This window comes from Eutrema salsugineum, unplaced genomic scaffold (genome assembly GCF_000478725.1).
Source record: "Eutrema salsugineum unplaced genomic scaffold, Eutsalg1_0 scaffold_3, whole genome shotgun sequence".
Lineage (NCBI taxonomy): Eukaryota > Viridiplantae > Streptophyta > Magnoliopsida > Brassicales > Brassicaceae > Eutrema > Eutrema salsugineum.
Genome location: NW_006256756.1, coordinates 2,388,177 through 2,409,313, shown reverse-complemented (window position 1 = coordinate 2,409,313; position 21,137 = coordinate 2,388,177). Strand labels below are relative to the sequence as shown.

Genomic DNA, 21,137 nt, shown 5'->3' with positions numbered 1-21,137 from the left:
GAATTAATCTATTTGAATGATCAAAACCAAAAATAAGATGAAATGGGGCAACAGTTGTCTATGTCTACTGAAGAAGATAAGGGTAGGAGAAAGTATGCAATAATTTTTTTTGTCAGTAATTATATTATTATATGCAGGACCATGACCAGAACCTAGATCCAACTTCCACTCAATGCCTAAATATACAATTCTTTTTAGAAGGCTCAGCCAAACATTTTGTTATTACAAAGAGTCAAACTCTTTAATAATTTAAAGCAAAAGAAAAAGATTAGTCCGCTACATCAGTGAAATTAGGTATTGATCTTCCATGAAAGTATCAGGCTGCTTCCTTTGGATGCATGCTCTTATTCTCTTCTCTTGCTTTCTCTCCCTGAAACTATTAACGACGTTCACGCCGCTTGTGAAGGCAGCTTATTCGCCGTTAACAACACTTACAGCGAAAATTTCAACTCTCTTTTCTCTTCTCTTGCAAAGTAACGTCGTCGGTAACGACGGTTTCTACAACACATCAACTGGAGAAGACTCCAACAAAATATACGATCTTGCCCTTTGTGGACGAGGCTACGAGAAGCAAGCTTGTGTGAGTTGCGTGTGGCTAGCAATTCAAGAATCACAACAAAAATATCCAAATCGAAAAATCTTTCAGGTGGACCACTAGAGATAATGACAATGCTTCTTACCTTGTACGTTACGCTAATCACTCTGTTTTCATTTGAACAAAGATCCACCTAAGAGCATTACGCTTTTTCGACGAGAATGGGAAGCGATGGTTAACCTAACAATGTAGTCTGCTACTTCAGCTCCTGCCAACTCCACGGTTCATATGCTCAAGTTCTACAGTGTCATAAGAGTAGAGTTCACCCAGTTCTCGTTTACATGATGATGCAGCAATGCACTCCTGACATTTTGTCTAGTGAGTGTAACAAATGTCTTAGACAGTCTGTGTTGAAGTTTCAAAACAATAATTGGGGAAGCCAAGGCGGTTCGGGTCGACTTCCGAGCTGTTATTTCCGGTGGGATCTTTATCTTATTTTTGGGACTTCTGAGAATACGAAAAGAGTTTCTATGATTAGTCGTGCTTCGAGTCTTACTCAACGAGAGCTGAGTGAAGCCCTGGAAGTGACAAGACAGGTGAATTATTTGTTAAATTAATTATCTTGTTAGTTAAGTAGATTCTTTTGTTAGTTGTAAACGATTGATGCGACTTTTTTTTTTTTTTTTTTTTTTTGGCAGGAAGAAAGATTCGGTATGGGTCTTTATCGCGATACTTGTGGTACCAAACGTTACTAACCTCTTTTTATTTGTTGGTCTCATCATCTTCTTTGATCGGAGAAGAAAATTTTACAAGAAAACCATCATTGATAAGTTGTTTGTTTGCTTCACTGAAACATGTTTGTTGTAGAGTAGAGGTTTGATTCTTTTATGTTAGTATGTTACAGAGTGCTCTGATTCTGATTGACAATCTATGTTGTGGTTCGGTCTTGGTATGATATTAACTGTAACCGATGAACTTTTACCTGAAAAGAAGCTAGGCCAAGGTGGATTTGGAACAGTCTACAAGGTACGAACATTATAAATTTATAAGATCTTAAGAGCGATCAATGATTATATAGTGAGATAACCGGTTTCAGGGGATATTACCGAATGGGCAAGAGATAGCGGTGAAGAGATTAGCAAGTGGGTCAGAGAAAGGAGATACCGAGTTCAAGAACGAGGTCTCACTATTGACAAGACTCCAACATAAGATCTGGTTAAGCCTCTTGGGTTCTGTAATGAAGAAGATGTGAGATTCTTGTCTACGAGCTTGTCCCTAATTCAAGTTTTGATCATTTTATCTTTGATGAGCTCTATAATAGGATTGTCAATGTTTGATTGCCGAGGTTCAAACTTGTATAATGCATGACAAGAAAAAGGTTGAAATAATGTATGTGCCATTTAAAAATAAATCAAAGAATGAATGCGCGAGTGGTTACTTTAATTCTGTAACCATGAACTTGTAGAAAAAAAAAACATTTCAATTGAAAATTCAGCAACGTGAAACAGAGTTTTGACTCCCTTGCGAGATCTCTTTTAGATTTGACAAGCTTCTCTCTTTGTCTCGAGCTCAAGGGAGTTAGTACTTGGATATGTACTAGACCTAATAGAAAAGAAGAGTACTCCAGAAACGGGTAAATACTTCGGTTGTGCTCAGGTTCTATAGTGTCATAATAAGAGCAGAGTTTACAACATTTTCAGATGTTTACATGCATGATGATGCAATGCACTCCTGACGCTTTGTCTAGTGAGTCTAACAAATGTAAGAACATTTAAAAACTAGTAAACTTGTCAAAATATTGAAATGCTTGGAAACAACCATCAATTAATGTTGTTGGTTGCATACATGCAGTTGTCCAGTGGATTAGTTGAAGGAAAACCAGAGATTGTTGTCGATCCTTTCCTGATAGAAATCCGAGAGAAAAGATCATAAAGTTGATTCAGATTGGATCGTTGTGTGTTCAAGAGAATGCAGCAAAGAGACCAGCCATGAGCTCTGTAATAGTTTGGTCTGTTAATGAGACTATCACTATTCCTTTAACTAAGGCTCCAGCTTTTACTGGAAGTCAATCCCATTCTGAAAATGGTACTCTATGTCAATAAGCAATAATGTCTTCACAGAATTGAGTTGTCGTTGAATTATATAAATCAGTTAATTAAATTAGAATTAGAAATATTGTATGTCATCTAAAAAAAAATCAAACAGTAATGGAATGAATGATTCTTCCCATTCTTGTAACCCTAAACTTGCAGAGAATGTCTTTTGTTAAAAAAAAATTTTGTTATGTTTAAAGACTTTTTTGAAGATTTCGTAATGAGTTCAATTGAAATCAGAAGTTAAACAAAAAAAAGAAATGGGCAATTTCTCTTGAACGATGATTGAAATTTTCTTATGAGTTTGACTCCATAATAATCTTCAGAAATCACATCTTTTGGGAATCGAACCTTAGACCTCTTGATTAATTAACTTTTAGTCAACCATTGGATTAAGGAGTTTCCATTATTTAAAGTTGTAGCTTAAAATATATAAACATAAAAAACATTTTTTTTTAAAAAAATAACATATTTTATTGGAAATATATATATATATATATATATAATAATCTTCCACCCAAATAATAAATGAGATCACCAAGTAACATTTTATAAAAACAACTATCATCTTAATAGGGTCCCCATCTTAATATATATTGTTTATTTTTATTTTTTATCCCATTATATGGGACAATATCATTACATAAAAGGGAAGCAAGCTTAAAAAAGGATAGAAATCCAAGTCCTTTTAGTACTTGAGACCAAGAGTAAGTTCAAGGGACAATTTTTTTTCATCCTTCAAAACTTTTGAGTTTAAAGGATCATTTGCACCATCAACAGCAATAGCCACATCATCATCAGCATTCACAACAATATTGTTGTTATTATCTTTATCATCATCTCTGATTTCAATTAGTCCAACCTACCATAATATAATTAAACAGATAATTAAATACTTCTTAACAATCAAAATAATTCGCATGTTAAACTGTCACATAGATCCTCTTTATCCACTATTTTAAGTCAAATTATCTCACCAAAGTTAACAATAACCAAGAAATGAAGAAAAAATGCCATTAAAAAATAATATTGAAAATCGTTTGATATCATAATTTATCGGTAAATACTGATAAATATAAACGTTTTGGCAATATTATAGGCATATGTAAGGTATAATGATCTTGTATATGCAATATACATACGTCTATCTAGGTCATATCATATTCATCGAAACTTATTTTGACAATCATGCATGATTATAATATATGCAAAAGAAAATAAAATTTACTCTGGAAGATTGAAAGCGAGATTTGCAAGGCACATCCATAATTTTGTTACTTAATTTCAGAAATGCGATTATCTTTTCATTAATATTGCATTGTAGCCTACAAAAAAAATAAAAATAAAGTTAATCATTTTGATTCCACAACAAATAATTAAATGATTCATGAGCTAACATTAATTAATTATGGCATGAACCTTTGTTGGCTATGCATAAACTTGGTTGCGTCTCGAAGACGTTCATAGATTCGAAGGTATTGTTGAGTTTGCCGCCATCTCAGTTGCCGTATCATTCTATTTTTTGCTTTAGATTTGCATGTACATATATATATTTCATGGATCCATACATATTAGGATTATGCGAAACAGTTTAAGTACAAAGATATTTATACATTAATATAGTGAAGTGTAAATGATAAAGTAAAGTGTAAATCATATTTATTTACCTTGTATAGACTCTTCATGCTTCATGTTCCTATACACCTATTGAAATAAACGTATACATTTGATTACATATACACCAGGATCAGAATCAATATTATCACACTATAAATTTTTACATATATAGATAGTGATATATATATGTAGTTCATAAAATGTGTGTATATATATAAGTACCTGAAGATGGCTTTTCACATGCGATATTGTGATTGTTTTCACACCCATTGACTTCAAAATCTTTTTAGGAGTCGCTCCTTCAAATTTAAGAATAATCATAAGATAGACTTTTATAAAAATTAATATTTTTCTTAAAGGATATAAAGAATATACTATGTGTAAGATATAATAGTTGAAATTTTGAAAGCTGAGAAAAATAACACAATTGGTAAAACAAAAATAAAAAAGAGCTTATTGATTATATGGTAAAAAGTGAGAAATTGTATTTGTTGTTCTGAAGAATAATGGAAAAAAAATTGGTTACTCTTTTCGCCACCGAGTTGTTCAACAGCATGGACAAAATATTGATGAAGATCGGTGGTCCATCGCAGTCGCGGTATTTTTGACTTACTGTAAGGTCTAACAATCTCTCTTTGCATTGTTTTTGTTATGCGATGATTTTTTTTCAGAGATGTACCAATTGTTTTTGCGGTTTCAAAATATTTATAGAAATTTTTCTAGAAGATATAATTACCAAAAAATAACCCATATTTAATGCTAGTAAATATTTTTCTCGTGATTTATGATTTTGTTTATTTTTAGTAAGGAAATTAAAATTACACTTTTTAAAAAATACTATTTAATAGCATTTTTCTAATGGTGATAATGTGTACCATAAAACTTAAAATTTCTATTAATTCTACCAGATTTGTTATCTAGAAAATAAAACTATATATGCTGGCAAACTGTTTTATAAAAAGTCAAAATTAACCAAAAATTAATATATAGCTTAACTAGGATATGTATAACTAAATGGTTTGCACTAATGTGGTTATTGTATCATCATCCAATTTAAACATATGCATTACATAATATTTATTGCCAACAAGAAAAAAAATTATAACTTAAAGCCTAAAATTTTAGCTTATTATCATATTATTGAACCAAAATATATAAATAACTTCAAAATTTTTAAAGGAAACAAATACCATGAATATATCTATACTATAGAATATACTATTTCCTTCCAAACCAATTTAATTTTATTCTAATAACAAAAAAATTGCAATAGTAGAGATACCATATTTCATAAATTTTATCATTTCTAAATGACAAAAATACAAAACCCTAAATTTCTATATGTGTTAAATATATACTTTGTTTATAGCATTTTTTTGGAGATTTTAAAAAAAAAAAAAATAGCTAATATTGGACTTTTTCATAGTATGTTATCACTTTAACATAATGAGAAAATTAGTTATGGTTTATTACATTAAATTATTTAGTAACAAAGTTTGTCAATTTCTCTTTATGTAAAACTAGGTATTAAGTCTGCGCCTTGCGCGGCCACAAGAATTTTTTAAAGTTTGTCAATCTCTTCTTTTTAAATAATATTTTGATAAAAAAACTATATGCAATTAATTATATTTAATAAAATATTATTTTATATATATTTTAATATAATAGTATGTATAAAGAAAATTATAGTTTTAATCTTAAAAATAATATCTAATTTGTGAGGTTTCATGATCTGATTTTGAATATATATATACTATGTTATGTTTGGAAAACTTATAATTTGATATAATATTTATAAATAATATACTAAAAGCTAACTAAAAGTGTGACAAAGTGATCAAATGCTATTTATTAATCATAATATTGATACAAGATTATAAATTCTATATCAGTTCTCTAAATAATTAAAAAATCATTGTTTTTCATCATTTTAGTTTCATCCTCTTTATATACATTTTCTATAAAATAACAAAACATAATAAATATAAAATTATTTTACTTTCTTAGCTAATTTAACCAATACAAATTTCTAATTTAATATACTACATTGAAAAAGAAACTAATAATTGCAATTCTTGCTTTCGGATTCATGATAACTTTTGTCTTGTATCATATTATTTATGTTAACTTTTAAATAATTTTTAATGATTATACCTCACTTCTTCCAATCAAAGTGAATAAGTTTTTTTCATTTTATTTAATTTCATTCTCGTTATATATGTTTTCTATGGAATACAGAAAAAAAAAAGATAGTTAAAATTTTAGCTACTTTTATCAATACAAATTTTCAGTTTAATTTACAAGTGAAAAATAAAACTAATAAGCACAAATCTTATTCTCGTATCTAAGGAAAATTAGTTTTTTAAACCAAAACAAAAATAATTATGGAATGAACATTGAAAGAAATTAATATTTTTTTTTTTTTTTTGTCGACTACCCAACTATTACATCAATGTTGGCCGGGCTGAGAGCAGTTTTGGGGGCCATCCTCAACCGACTCGGTATGATCAATGTGGGTGAATATTTGTCCTCTTACTCGGGATCCTTTTGCAAGACTGTCCGCCAGGACATTTTCACTCGGTAAGGTACGGTTCCGGCTAGGTCTCAACCCTAGGATGAGAGAGACATCTTCGGGTTGGAAGAAATTTCTCAGAAGGGGAACATCCCACTGCTTTGTATCTTGTCGAATAAAGGGGTAAACGAGTAATCCCAGGTCCTGGTAGCCGATCTGTGGGGTGGCTCTCGCCGGCCGAGCTCTAGTGTCCGGGATCCATGGTTCGCACCAGACCCTTGTATTTAGACCCGACCCTATCGTCTTCCGCAATCCCATCATTAGGTATGGTTTTGCAGCTAAAATACTCCTCCACCCATAGGACAGGGAGTAGACTCTACGATCTTCCAACGGGTCAGATTGTCTATAGTATCGTCCTCGTAAGACCCTAGCCAGCAGAGATAAAGGGTACTGGATAAGACGCCATAGCTGTTTAGCTAGAAGAGCTAAATTGAAATCCTGTAGATCCCGAAATCCTAGGCCTCCCATATCTTGGGGGATACAAATCTTGTCCCAAGCAATCCAGTGAATCCCTCTATTATTCTGTTTCGAACTCCACCAGAAATTAGCAATGGCACTCCGTAACTTGTCAGTCACTCCTTGGGGTAATAGAAAGCATGACATGACGTAAGTAGGGACAGCTTGGGCGACCGATTTTATCTGAATTTCTTTTCCACCTTTGGAAAGAAGTCTTGCAGACCAGGAATTTACTCGGTTACTCAGTCGATCATGGACGTAGGAGAAAACTTTCTTTTTTGATCCACAAATTTGTTTTGGGAGGCCCAGGTACATGCCCATGCCACCCTCTGCCGAGATTCCGATGGCGTCCTTGATACCTTGCTTCAATGTCGGGTGAACTCGATTCCCAAACATGATGGATGATTTGCCCAGATTAAGTTGTTGTCCCGAGGCTGAGCCATATGTGTTGATGATCCTAAAGATCTCGGTTCCTTGTTGGATGTCCGCTCGACAGAAGAACAAGCTATCATCCGCGAATAATAGATGGGAAACTGGTGGGCTTGCTTGGGCAATTTTTAGCCCAAAAATTTGGTTTTCCCTTTCTGCTCCATTTAGGAGTGAGATAAGAGCCTCGGTGCATAGGATAAACAAAAACGGAGAGAGGGGGTCTCCTTGTCTCAATCCTCGTGATGGAGTGATATGTCCTTTTAGTTCTCCGTTTATCAACACTTGGTAGGATACCGAAGAAATACAGAACATCAGAAGCTTGACCCATCTCTCAGAGAAGCCCAACTTGATCATTAGGGCTTTAATGAAGCTCCATTCCACTCTGTCGTATGCTTTGCTCATATCTGTCTTGATGGCCATAAAGTTTTCTCTGCACACCGAGTTAGTACGAAGTGCATGAAAATTTTCTTGTGCCAACAGAATATTGTCGGTGATCAGCCTCCTAGCCATGAAAGCCGATTGAGTCTCTGAGATTAGATTAGGTAATGTCTTTTTAAGTCGTTTACAAATGAGCTTTGAGATTATCTTATAGCTCACGTTGCAAAGGCTAATCGGACGGAACTCCGTCATAGCTCTAGGCTTTTCTTTCTTAGGGATAAGACATATGTTGGTCTGATTGAGTCTAGGATCAAAAGATCCTGATGTGAAGAAATCTTTAACTAATTTCACAATATCATGGCGGAAATCCTGCCAGAACCTTTGGTAAAACTTGCTTGTCATTCCATCCGGTCCCGGGGCTTTATCTGGATTAATATCGAAGAGAGCTTCTTTAATTTCTGCTTCTATGGGGTCTTTGAGGAGGATCTGGTTAGAAGATTCTGTCACTTTCTCGGTGATGAACCGGAGTGCATTATCTGGGTCTGGGGGTTGTGACGAGGTGAACAAGTCTTGGAAGTAGTGGGAAGCTACCCGTTCAATACCTCGTGCATTTTCCACCCAATTCCCATTCCTGTCCCTCAGGGCGACAATTCGATTCCGGCTTCTCCTTTGTTTTGTGAGCGCATGAAAGAATTTCGTGTTTCTGTCCCCGGCTTTGTGCCATTGTTCACGACTTTTCTGTTTCCAGAAGGTTTCTTCCTCGCGTAAAGCAGCACAAAGGTTCCTTCTAATATCTTCTACTTCTTCTAATGTTGAGTTTTCGTCGTCTTGGGCCGCATCCAATTGGTTTTTCAGTTCCTCAATCATCTTCTCTGAATTTGATGATTGGGACTTTTTCCACTTAGAGATACTCGTACGACAATTAGCTACTTTGCGATGGAAATCCCGACGAGTGATTCCATCCAAAGAGCTCCAGCCGGAGATTACCGCCTCTTTGAAACCTGGTTTTCCCAACCATCTTTTATCAAATCTAAATGATTTCTTCCTCCGTCGATTATCCACTTGAATTCTGGCCATAACGGGACAATGGTCTGAACCCCATAATTTAAGATATTCCACCGAGGTGTGGGGGAAGATAGATTGCCATTCTTCATTCCCCACGGCTCTATCGAGACGACATTTGACTTTTCCGTTACGTCTTCTTCCGACCCATGAGAAAGAATTTCCTTTATACGGAAATTCGAGCATCCCACAATTATCTAACATGGTTCGGAAAGGGATAAAAGAGTATTCTTGTCTCCTGCGTCCTCCCCGTTTCTCATGGTTTCCGTAGATTTCATTGAAATCTCCAATCATAAACCAGGCTTCTTTTCTAGAGAGGCTCATTCTAGTGAGACGTTCCCATACATATTCTCGGTTTTTAATGACCGGATCTCCATAAACGAACGTCAAAAATATTTTATGTCCGTCTAGACTAGTTTCTACATCAATAAGATGTTCATCCGAATAGGAGATAGTAACTGAAGATTCATCCATATAAAAAAGGGCTAGACCGCCACTTCGACCTCTCGGTTCAATAGTGAAAACATGATCATATCCAAAATGAACTTGCATGTCTTGCAGAAAGTAACGTTTATTTTTGGTCTCCGACAAAAATAGAAATCTCGGTTGAAAACATTTATAAAGTTCTTCCAAATGATCTTTTGTCAAATCCGAACCAGCTCCTTGACAATTCCACCCGATGACGTTCATTACAGACAATAGTTTCTGGAGTTAGTTTCTGGACATCTGATGGTTTTGGGCCTTGGAAATTTTTCGTTTGGGCTTATCACTTTACTTCTTTCTTGGTCTTGGGCCAGATCCTGTACGCTTCTCTTCCTTTTTGCCGTTGAATAACGATGAATGGTTAATATGGAGAAAAGACACTTTGCCACCACCGAAACTGATCTGATCCACCGCCCTCCGGCGTTTTCTGCGATCAAGTTTTTTTTTTTATTTCCTCTTAATTGGGATTTTATATTTTATTTGTCTGGAGCTCAGTTTGCTTAAACCCTTCTGTGATCAATCTTTCTAAAGGCAAGATAGATCTTCGAATTAATTCATATAAATACAATCTTAGCAAAAGCTTGGAATTACACGATCAGATTTCTTCTCCTTTTTTTTTCTGAGATGGGAGGAATACAAAGCACTCTACTTCTTCTTCTTCTTTTGTTTGATAGATTAACCAAATCTTCCCAAGAAGGGAGAAAGCTTCAGACTTGATTATAAGAGAAGCAGCTTGAGAAAAAACGTGATGATGGCTTCCGGCGATGGATATTCGTATTGGAGGACGCAGAGAGAGAGATTTGGTGGGATAATCTTAGCACTAGGCTAGAAGGCTTATGAAAACGAGCTTGTGTTGTTTGAAGACTTGAGTTAGCAAGATAGCTGCCGCTATGGCAGGGTTGTATAGATCTCGAAACACAATTCTTTAGGAGAGACTTAGCACAAGGCTAGAAGAGTTTAAAGTTGACGAAGATGGTCGAGTGATCTTGACGGAGGGTTGACGGAGAGTTTTTGAGAGATTGATGAAGATTTCCAATTTGAGATATGTTCTTTAGCAAGAGATGGGAGGGATCTGTGGAGTTTCACGGAAATTCATGGAGCCGAGGCTTTGTTATGTTTGAGAAATCCCCGAGTCAGAACTCTAGCGATTAGAGGAGCAAAGATTCTCGGCTTCTTTGAAGTGGACTCCATCATCTGTTCTTTTTTTTCAAAACTCCAAATCAGATCTGAGCTTTTGGTAGAAACAAGTAAAATGACCAGATGAAAAGTGAATAGATCCAAGCAGATTTTCGTTTTTAGATCTGGACTTCCCAAACAGGGAGAAAAGCTTCTCAGGTTGTTAAAAGCCTTAAAAGATGGGGGCTTTCTCCTTGGTCTTCAATCTCTCCATGTTTCTGAGAAACAAAGTAACAGAGTTTTGGATATTTTTGTAACTCTTAAGAAAAACGCTGGAAGAATTGATAAGATTGGAAAATCTAGTGGTAGAGATTTGTTTAGTATTGGAAAGGAATGGAGGAGATTGATTCAATTTTGAAAAAAGAAAGACGGAAAAGGAGAGTGGGGAAGAGAGCCCGAGAGCATTTTCTCTCAGCACATTTTTTCTCACTACATTTTCTCTCACTCATCCATGTTTCTTCTTTTGTCTCAAAGAAATAAGTTTTCTTTTTTTGTCAGTCTTGAATTTGGAAAATGTACAATGAAAGAAATTAATAATTAAAAAATCGACAAAATAAATATGTTTGTCGTTTACCTGGAATATATAGAAATCATAATTTTGTCTAGTGACATATATTAAATGCACTCATGATCTTATGTAACTTTAACTAATTAATTTTAAATTAGAGTAATAGCAATAAATACCCATAAATAATAATAAAATTAAGTGACACTTTTTCAACAGTGATTGGACAGTAGAATTTAACTTTTACCCCTTGTCTTTATTTATTTATCTTCTCTTTTTTTTCGAGCAACGTAAGCTTCCGACTAAATTTTTTTTTTCTTTAATCTCTCCTTATCTCTTTGCTTTCTAATATTTCTTTACTATTTCTTCGAATGGTATACGTAAAAATAAAGATATTATATATTATTCAGCATGTTATACGTATCTGATATTATTGTTAACACGTTAACATATTATAAAAAATTTGTAACCAACTAACATAATTTGTTAACGTACTAAATATAATATACAAAATATGTAACGAATACAAGATATTTTTGTTAGCATGTTAATAAGTTTCAGATATTATTGTTAGCAAGTTAACATATTATGTTAACACTTTATATGTAACGGATAATATTGTTAACTACTAATAAATATCAGATAGCATGTTAACAAGTATTATATATCATGTTAACGAATATTAAATATTATTATTAGCACGTTAACAAAAATCAGATATTATTGTTAGTTTGATAACATTACTATGTTATCAGGTTACATCATGATATGATAACTGGGTTAACACAATCTGTATTAATTTTCAGATTTTTGTTAACGATGATGCATAGTATCTGTTAGCTCGGATGAATAATGTTAGTTCGGATGAATAGTGTTAGCTCGGATGAATAGTGCTAGCTCGGATGAATAGTGTTGTCATCTATCCAACATCAGTAAATAATTATTTGTGATGAATGTCATTTTTGTATTTAACATCAAATAGAAGGATAATTATGGGATAAATTTTATTTTTCTCTCATAATCACCTAATTTTTAAATCAACTTTGTTATTTACCCAATTTTTTGGTCAACCATTGATATTCACTAAAATCACCCTAAACTAACCTTAATTTTAACTTTTATATAATTTTGAGGCCCGTATGTTGTAGAAAACAAACTTGGAAGATCATGCACGAGGCCCTTTGTGGCAAGTGGTTGTGGTCACTCCTCCTTGTGATGAGGCTTACTGACTGTAACCAGATGCTATTTGATCAGCTGATCAGCTAATTTTTACTATTATGGTTCATATTGGTTTTTAAAACCCTGTCAGATTTCATGCTATTCCAATGATCTTCCTCGAATACTTCGGTCTCCTCTGCCTCTATGGTGGAACTTCTTTCTCTATTCTCAGCGCTTTGTTTATCAAAAATGTCGGGTATCAATGACTTGACATGTTTCTCGGATTGCTTGAAGAATTACAGTCTCTTTCTCGACATTAAAACGACTTGTAGTGGCTTTGTCTATATCTCTTTTCATCATAATCATTTTTTAACAAGTAGTTTAATGGACAGCTTAACCAAATTGGCTCTTTTACATAGTAATAACTCATTTTTTAGTAAATCATAACTCTATTCATTTGTTTTTTGAATTGAAGTGGTTGCGCACACACATAAAATTAACTTAAGAGTTTTATAGTTATGTGACAAAAATTTGGATACTAATGTAGGAATCTCTAAATATGTGTGTATATGGAAAAAAAATTATTATTTTATTTTTTTCTTTATTATTTATATAATTTTCCTACTTTTATTTTCTTATCTTTGTTAATTTTAAAAAAAAATAATTTGGAAACTTTCTTAAATTTCAATATTGTGGTGGACCAATGAAAATTTGATACATAATTTTCTTATTCTTTTATTTTTGTTTTATTAGCATTAATATTAGAATTTTTAAACTTTTTAATTTTTAATGTTGATGTGGATCAATAAAATTGCATTTTTAAATCATATGTGGACACCTTAAGAAGCATATAGCTTCAACTTTTATTAGTAATAGATAAATATATTTTTTTTGTTAACAACACAATTTCAAAATTTGGAAATTTTCTTATTCCAATAAATTTACTTTCAATAAAATTTTAGTTATTGATATGTACTAATAAAATTGAAATTTTAAATCCTATGTGGATGTCATTAGAGAGTTTGAGGCTTATAGCTTCAACATTTTTTTTTATTATTTTAAAATATGGAAATTTTCTTAGTTTTAAATATATATATATATGTATGGACCAATAGAATTGAACTTATAAATCATATGTAGATATTCTTAGAAGCATATAACTTTAAATTTATTAATCATAGATTTAGAAATCAAAGCTGGAAGATCGCACGAGGCCCGTTGCAACAAGTGATTTTGGTCTCTCCTCTTTATTTTGAGGCTTACCGAATGTCTTCTGATGCTGTTTGTGCAGCTAATGTTACCTTTGTGGTTCAGGTTGGGTTGTTAAAACCCCATCAGATGCCATGTTATTTCAAAAATCTTTCTCAGATACCTCAGTCTCCTTCGTCTTAATGATGGAACCTATTTCTCTTTTTTCAATGTTTTTTTTAAGTTTCGAGTATTAATCACTTGACATGTTTATCAGATTGCTTAGAATTTAACATTCTTCTCAAATCCGGTGGTCAAGTTTTGGAGATTTTATGGTCTCTTTTCATCATATTCTTTGTAATTTAGCTTATAGTTAAACATATAATTTAGTCAAGTTGACTCTTTTACATTGTAATGACTCATTCTTTAATGAAACATAACTCATCTTTTTTTTTTCTTTTTTGAATTGAAATGGTTGCACACACAAAAAAGTAACTTCAAATTTATTATAGTTATATAACAAAAATTTGGATGCTAATGTAAGAGTCTCAAAATATGTGTGTATAGATATATAAATAAATTCTAATATTTTATTTTTTCTTAGTTATTTATATAATTGAAATATCTAATTTAAATTTAAAATTCTTCTATTTTAATATTATTTTTTGGTTATTATTATTAATATACATTTTATATGTAATTTCTTTTTTTAATAATTTTTAAAACAATAATAGAATTTGACATTCAATATTGAGGTGGACCAATAAAAATTTGATACAGAATTACTTTATTCAGCAATATTATTAGAATTTGTAAACATTCTTAATTTCTTTATTCAGCAATAAAAAATTTGAAAATTGTTTTAATTTTGAATGTTGATGTGGACCAATAGAATTACCCTTTTGAATTCTATGTGGATACCCTGAAAAACATTTATTAGTACTAGGATAGAATCTGTGCTATGCACGGATCTTGTATTGTTTAGTTTTAGAAGTGGATATGTTTTAGATTTTTAGTTTAACTATCTAGTTCCTTCATCTAAATTTTAAGTTCCTTGATCTATATTTTGATCTAGAGATCATTTTTGAGGTTTTTAATATACATTTTTTAAAAGATTTTAGTAACCTTTTTCATCTATTACATTTTTGAATTTGTCATCAAAATATTGACCAACAACAATTTTAACTTTTTAAATTTATCATTTTCATGTTTTCTTATTACCTTCAAAATTGTTCTTATATATATATTTCTCTCTATTTTTGATATCTTGATATTTCTTGATTTTTTGTGTTATAGTTTTGTTGTTCTTATTTATTATTATTCAGTTTTTATTTTAAAAAAAAATATTTTGTTTTAAGTTTTAGCCTTATAACTTATTTTTTACCATTTAACATTTTTTTATGATCTTAGTAATCTCTTTTATCCATTTTCAAGTTTTTTTTCATTTAAATCCTCACAGAACAATTATTTTAAAAAATTTTGATTTTTGATTTTCATATTTTGTTAGTACATATATTTCATTGAAACCATCTTTCCAACCAGTTCTTTTTAAATTTTGTATATTTATTTGTTGTCATATTCTTTTCTATTTTTTTAATATCATTTTTCTCTCTAATTTTGATATTCTCTTATCTTCTCTATTACTTCTTGATTTGTTTTGTATGTTTTAGTTTTATAGTTTTTTTTTGCTCTTTAGTTGTTTGAAAATATTTTTGGTCTCCAAATTTATTTTTTTTCCTTTATTTTTTTATTGATTGGTTTTTCTTATTAGCTCAAACATGAGGACCAAATCACATGAAAAATAAAATAAGAAGACAATCACTATACTTAGTAAATTTTAGTTTCATTTATTCTAAGTTTATGCTTTAATATTTTTAATTTGGCATAGTTAAATGTAAATTAGATAATATATATATATATATATGTTCTTTAATAGATTTTCTTTAGTTTTATTGTTCTTATTTTTTATTCTTCAGTTTTTTAAAAAAAAAAACATACTGTTTTCAGTTTTAGGCTCATAACTAGTTTTTAACTATTTCATATTTTTTATGATCTTAGTAACCTTTTGCATCCATTTTTTCCTGAGTTTTTAATTTAAATCCTCACATAACGATAATTTTGAACTTTCTAAATTTATCATTTTCATATTTTTATTACATATATTTCATTGAATCCATGTTTCCAGCCAATACTTTAAAAATCAGTATATTGTTTTGTTGTCATATTCTTTTTATTTTATTATTTTCTCTCTAATTTTGATATTCTATTATTTTCTCGACTATTATAAGTTTTTGTGTGTTGTAGTTTTATAGTTCTTATATTTTGTTCTTCTGATGATTGAAAATCTTTTTAGCTCTTTTTTATTTATTTTTGGTCTGAATTTTTTTGACCTTTTTTTATTAAATTATATTTGTTTGCTGAAATATGATAATTAAATCACAAAAAAATAAGTAGACAATCACAATACTTCAATAGATTTAAAAATTTTTAATTATAATTTTATGATTTAAATTTTTTATTTAATATAGTAAATATAAATTAATTAGTTTATTTATATTTATCTTGTTTAATGGATTTATTTTTTTTTTTTTTAAAAATTTAGTAAATGCTGACTTGTTAAAAAAACAAAATTGATCAATAAATGGAAGCCGATGTATCGACGCTGGAGAGCCCTCTTCACTCTATATATATTAGTTCATTTATCCAAATTTCAAGTTTCTTGATCTAAATTTTGATTTAGAGATAATTGTTAACTTTTTCAATATACATTTTATAATGATTTTAGTAACCTTTTTTATTTGTTATGTTTTTGAGTTTTTTTCATCAAAATATTGACTAACAACAATTTTAAATTTCTCAGTTTATCATTTTCATGTTTTCTTATTACATATATTCCATTCAATCCATATTTCAAAACAATACCTTCAAAATGATCCCAATATATATTATTTTATTTTTTTCTTCTTTTTATTTTCTCTTTATTTTTGATATCTTGATACTTTCTCAATTTTTATTGATTTTTTGTGTTATACTTTTATTGTTCTTATTTGTTATTCTTCTGTTGTTTGTTATTTTTTAAAAAAAATATATTGTTTTCAATTTTAGCCTCATTGAAAATTGAAATGAGAACTGAGCTAAGATGAAAATATGGGTTTTTGGTTGGGGGTTGTGAACAGTGACGAAAATAGAAAATAATAAATTTAAAACATAGTAAACAATAAGATCAAATCAATACGAGAAGGTGTTGGGTGTTAGGGAATTTGTCGGGAATCATAGACTAGCTAACAAGAAAATTAAACATAGAGTTTTCAATAGATTGTTCCTGAAATCAAGCCCAGACTAACCTACTCACGTAGTATTAATCACAAATCAATTCACTCAGATTTACTAAACTCCCATTCAGTTCTCTAAGTTTCTAGACAAATTAGTTTGATAATTTCACAAAATGCTTTAGATCGACTCACACCGTCTAAGAGAATTTGTTCATCTAAATAGGGTTAATCGATTCAACAACACTTTCGATGAGTAAATCAACCTAATCGCAGTAGCTAGATGATCGATCCAAGCCACATAAACGAAACGCAAATTTAGATGAAGAGCTTTAAAGATAAACCCTAATCTAACAAACCAGAAATCAATCCATGAATCCCTTTGAAAAATCCCTTAAAACCCAACAAGGGAATTACTCAATCATAGTGTATAAAAACATCACAGAAGTATTGTAGTTTGCTGGAAATTAAATAAGAGAAAGATAAAGAACGAAGAACGAGGTGAAGATGGAGATCGATGATGGATCCTTCGGCGACTCGTTCTTCTCCCGAAGATGGCAACTCCGAGGTATGCGGCTCTCTTCTCTGCTCTCTCTCCACGACTTGGTCATTAGAATGACCTAAAACGAGTATATATAGCCTTCTAATTCGTTGGAAACGTCTAGGGTTTGAAGAATGAGTATTGGGCTGGAATTGGGCTTGAATTAGGTCATTTTCGGACGTCAACGTTGTCTGGCCGCGGTCGCGGTGGTCCTGACCGCGGGGAATCATGGTCTGGCCGCGGTCGCGGCCTATGCTCTCCTTCGAGACTGCATTTTCTGTCTTTAGTGCATCGGTAATATCTGAAGATCTAACCGCTGGATTGTCTTCAAACCAATTGCATTAGAAAGCTGGTTGTCTCTTCTATGTTGTCTCACATTTTGGAGATGATCAGACGGTGAAAAGGTCTCCATCGAGTACCATACTTCTGATGGTTTGCATTTATCCAAAATTGCTTATTTGTTCCAAATTGCACATCTTTAGTCCAAGTTTCCTGAAAAGTCTTTTAAAACTCTAAAACATAGAAATCAATTAAAAACCATTGAAAACAGAGTTAAAACACCTGCATAAGATAATAAAACGATCCATAAAAATGGTCAAAATCCGGTGTTATCAACTCCCCCAGACTTAAACCTTTGTTTGTCCTCAAACAAAACATAGATCAAGCCAGGAAAGAATCCTTAAAAATCCGCAGGAACTAAAAAATATCTCAGTGACCGTCCTTCTAATCCATAACCTATCGTAAAACATCTATCTGGGTCTAGTCTAGAAAATTCTCACAAAAATACAAACATAACTAGTCTGTTGATCCGTCATGCGAAAATCTACACACTTAGATCTAACTTCCAGTAAACTAGCTCTCTACATTCATTAAGTATATTTTGAGTTCTCATCAAAGACATTATTCAGGGTAGACGGCGTTTGGTATTAAGGGCTGTTTAAGTGGTGGAGTTTAGGTGTTTCGGGTTACCTGAAAATCTGGAGGATGCAAGATATTATACAAAACCGCAAGAGAGAGTGGACCTGTTGATGTCCGCAATTTTTAGTCACTTCTCCTTGCCAATTGTTGTTGCATAGTCTTTCCTCCTTGGTTGTAAACAGCTGTTCCCCCAGACTTAAATCTTTTCCGGGAATCAAAAAAAAGATCTCCAAAACTCCATATAATCAAACTCTAGCTTGTCTCAAGTATAAAACTCGATCATCCTAGACTCTCTAAAGTTTTAAATTTCCTTTCCCTTCTTTTTTTTTTTTTCTTTCTCTTGTTTTTTCGGATATATTATTTTTTTTTAATTATTATTATTATTATTATTATTATTATTATTATTTATTTTTTTTTTTTTTAGGAAGGGGAAACAACCTTTTATAGAGAGAGCGCCTAAGGGACAAAATTGTACCAAGATTTTGAAGTTTTTCCAAGGCAAACTGAGTTTTCTCTTTTTGTTGAATCATTCCAATGAAATCGCGAGTCTCTGTCTTTAATGACTGAAAACTGCGTTGATCCTCTTTCTCTCCGACGTTTTTGCACATATCTGCATATAGGATAGTGAAAAACAAGAGTGCATGTGGTTTGAAAGAGGCTGGGTTACGGTGGGGAACTAGTTAAAGGTGAACTAGCCATTTAGGATCAACAAAGAGTGGTAAAGGGGTAAAGGAGTCCTGAATGTATGATTCGTTTCCCTGATCTAATGCTTTAATGAGAAAGTTAAGTCAAGATTAAGTCCAAATAAAATGAGCTAGTATATCCTGTCAGAAAGAATCTCCATGAATAGAAATCCTCTAGTGGGAGTTCGTAGTGTAAGTACTCTAGCTACCGCCTAATCTAGGCCTAAATCACAGAAAGAGCAAAAAAGGAGGAAATAACGTAGAAGCACACTGGTCTAAATCATCATAGTATTGTTTATTTATGTTCCTGGTTTGAAAACGTTTTGAAAAATTTTTGAAAAGTTTTTGAATAATTTTTTATGTCCAAAACAAACTAAAAAAAAATCAAATTTCGTTAGTAACGGATGAACATCCTCCCCCAGACTTTTTTCACACTGTCCTCAGTGTGATAAAATCTAAGAAAGGATAGATAAGGAAGTAGAAATTTGAAGTGTTTAGATGTACTTACCTTGCCGAAGGAATAAGTCGCGGTTGGAATGATGGCAGTGCAGGTCGAAGTTTCAACAGGGCCGGAGTGATTGCCGTTTTCTGGTTTATGATTTCTGCTCATCTTTTATTCGTTCTTCTTTGTAAAAATCTGAAATTTAATGAAACAAAAACAAAGCAACAACATAGAAAATAAAGATCAAAGGGAACTAAGTAAAATACCGAGTGGGTTGCCTCCCACTAAGCGCTTGTTTTAAGTTGTTAGCTTGACTTGATCGTCTTTTAGGCATTGGGCGCATCTGCTAATGAGATCGGATCTTCCTTTTCTTCTTGAATGTCTGCAAGATATGGCTTAAGACGTTTTCCATTGACAGTGAAATCACCTCCTTGGCGGTTCCATAGAACCACAGCACCATATGGTAAAATTTCTTTGATCTTGAAAGGTCCAGACCATCGTGATTTAAGCTTTCCGGGAAACAATTTTAGACGTGAGTTATAAAGTAGAACCTGGTCATTAGGTGAGAACTTCTAATGAACTTTTTTCCTGTCATAAAACTCCTTCGTCTTCTCCTTATAGATCTTAGAATTCTCATAGGCGTTATGGCGAATCTCGTCTACCTCATTTGGCTGAATCAAACGTTTTGTACCTGCTGTCTGGATGTCGTAGTTCAGCTTTCTTATGGCCCATTTTGCCCTGAGCTCTAACTCCCATGGAAGATGACAAGCCTTACCATAAACAAGTTGAAAAGGTGTAGTACCCAATGGGGTTTTGAACGCAGTTCTATATGCCCAAAGAGCATCATCAAGCTTTGCTGACCAATCTTTTCTTGTTGGTCCTATTGCCTTTTCCAAAATTCTTTTGAGTTCTCTGTTTGATACCTCCACTTGGCCACTCGTCTGTGGGTGATAAGGTGTAGTTACCTTATGTTTCACTCCATTTTTCTTCAAGAGATTCTCAAACACTTTGTTGATGAAGTGAGAACCACCATCACTGATGACGAGTAGCAGAACACCAAATCTTGGAAATATGATCGACTTGAACATCTTCATTACTACTTTTAAGTCATTTGTTGGGCTGGCTATGGCTTCTACCCACTTAGATACGTAGTCAACAGCAACAAGGATGTATTTGTTTCCAAAAGACGAAGGAAAAGGACCCATAAAGTCGATTCCCCAAACATCAAAAAGTTCGACTTCTTGAATGAAGTTTTGTGGCATCTCATGTCGCTTGCTGATGTTCCCTTGTCTTTGGCAAGCATAACATTTAGATATGAATTTATGGGCATCCTTGAACATGGTAAGCCACCAATAACCAGCTTGTAAAACCTTCTCTACAGTCTTATCAGTAGCAAAGTGTTCAGCATAGTTAGATCCGTGACAATGAAAAAGGATTTCTGGAACTTCTTCTTCAGAGATGCACCTGCGAAACAAGTTATCTGCACACTGCTTATAAAGATATGGTTCATCCCAAAAGTACCTTCTTATATCTCGCAAGAACTTCTTTTTGTTGTTGCCAAAGAATCGTGGCGGTTCGACCTCTGCTGCTAGGTAATTCGCGATATGCATAAACCAAGAAAGCTTGGAAGGT

The 21,137-nt window shown here is 32.4% G+C and overlaps 1 protein-coding gene and 1 pseudogene across 1 annotated transcript; one reads left to right on the top strand and one right to left on the bottom strand.

The window, feature by feature from the left end:
* The first annotated feature begins 42 nt into the window (after nt 1–42).
* On the top strand, nt 43–2,672 carry LOC112085156 (annotated as a pseudogene).
* A 644-nt stretch (nt 2,673–3,316) lies between these two features.
* On the bottom strand, nt 3,317–4,886 carry LOC112085510 (myb family transcription factor PHL7-like). The gene is made up of 6 exons (XM_024154757.1): nt 4,772–4,886; nt 4,468–4,544; nt 4,296–4,332; nt 4,048–4,153; nt 3,883–3,953; nt 3,317–3,432 (listed from the first exon to the last, which is right to left on the bottom strand). Exons 1-6 carry the CDS (start codon nt 4,884–4,886, stop codon nt 3,317–3,319), a joined length of 522 nt encoding a protein of 173 aa, XP_024010525.1.
* Nucleotides 4,887–21,137: the final 16,251 nt, after the last annotated feature.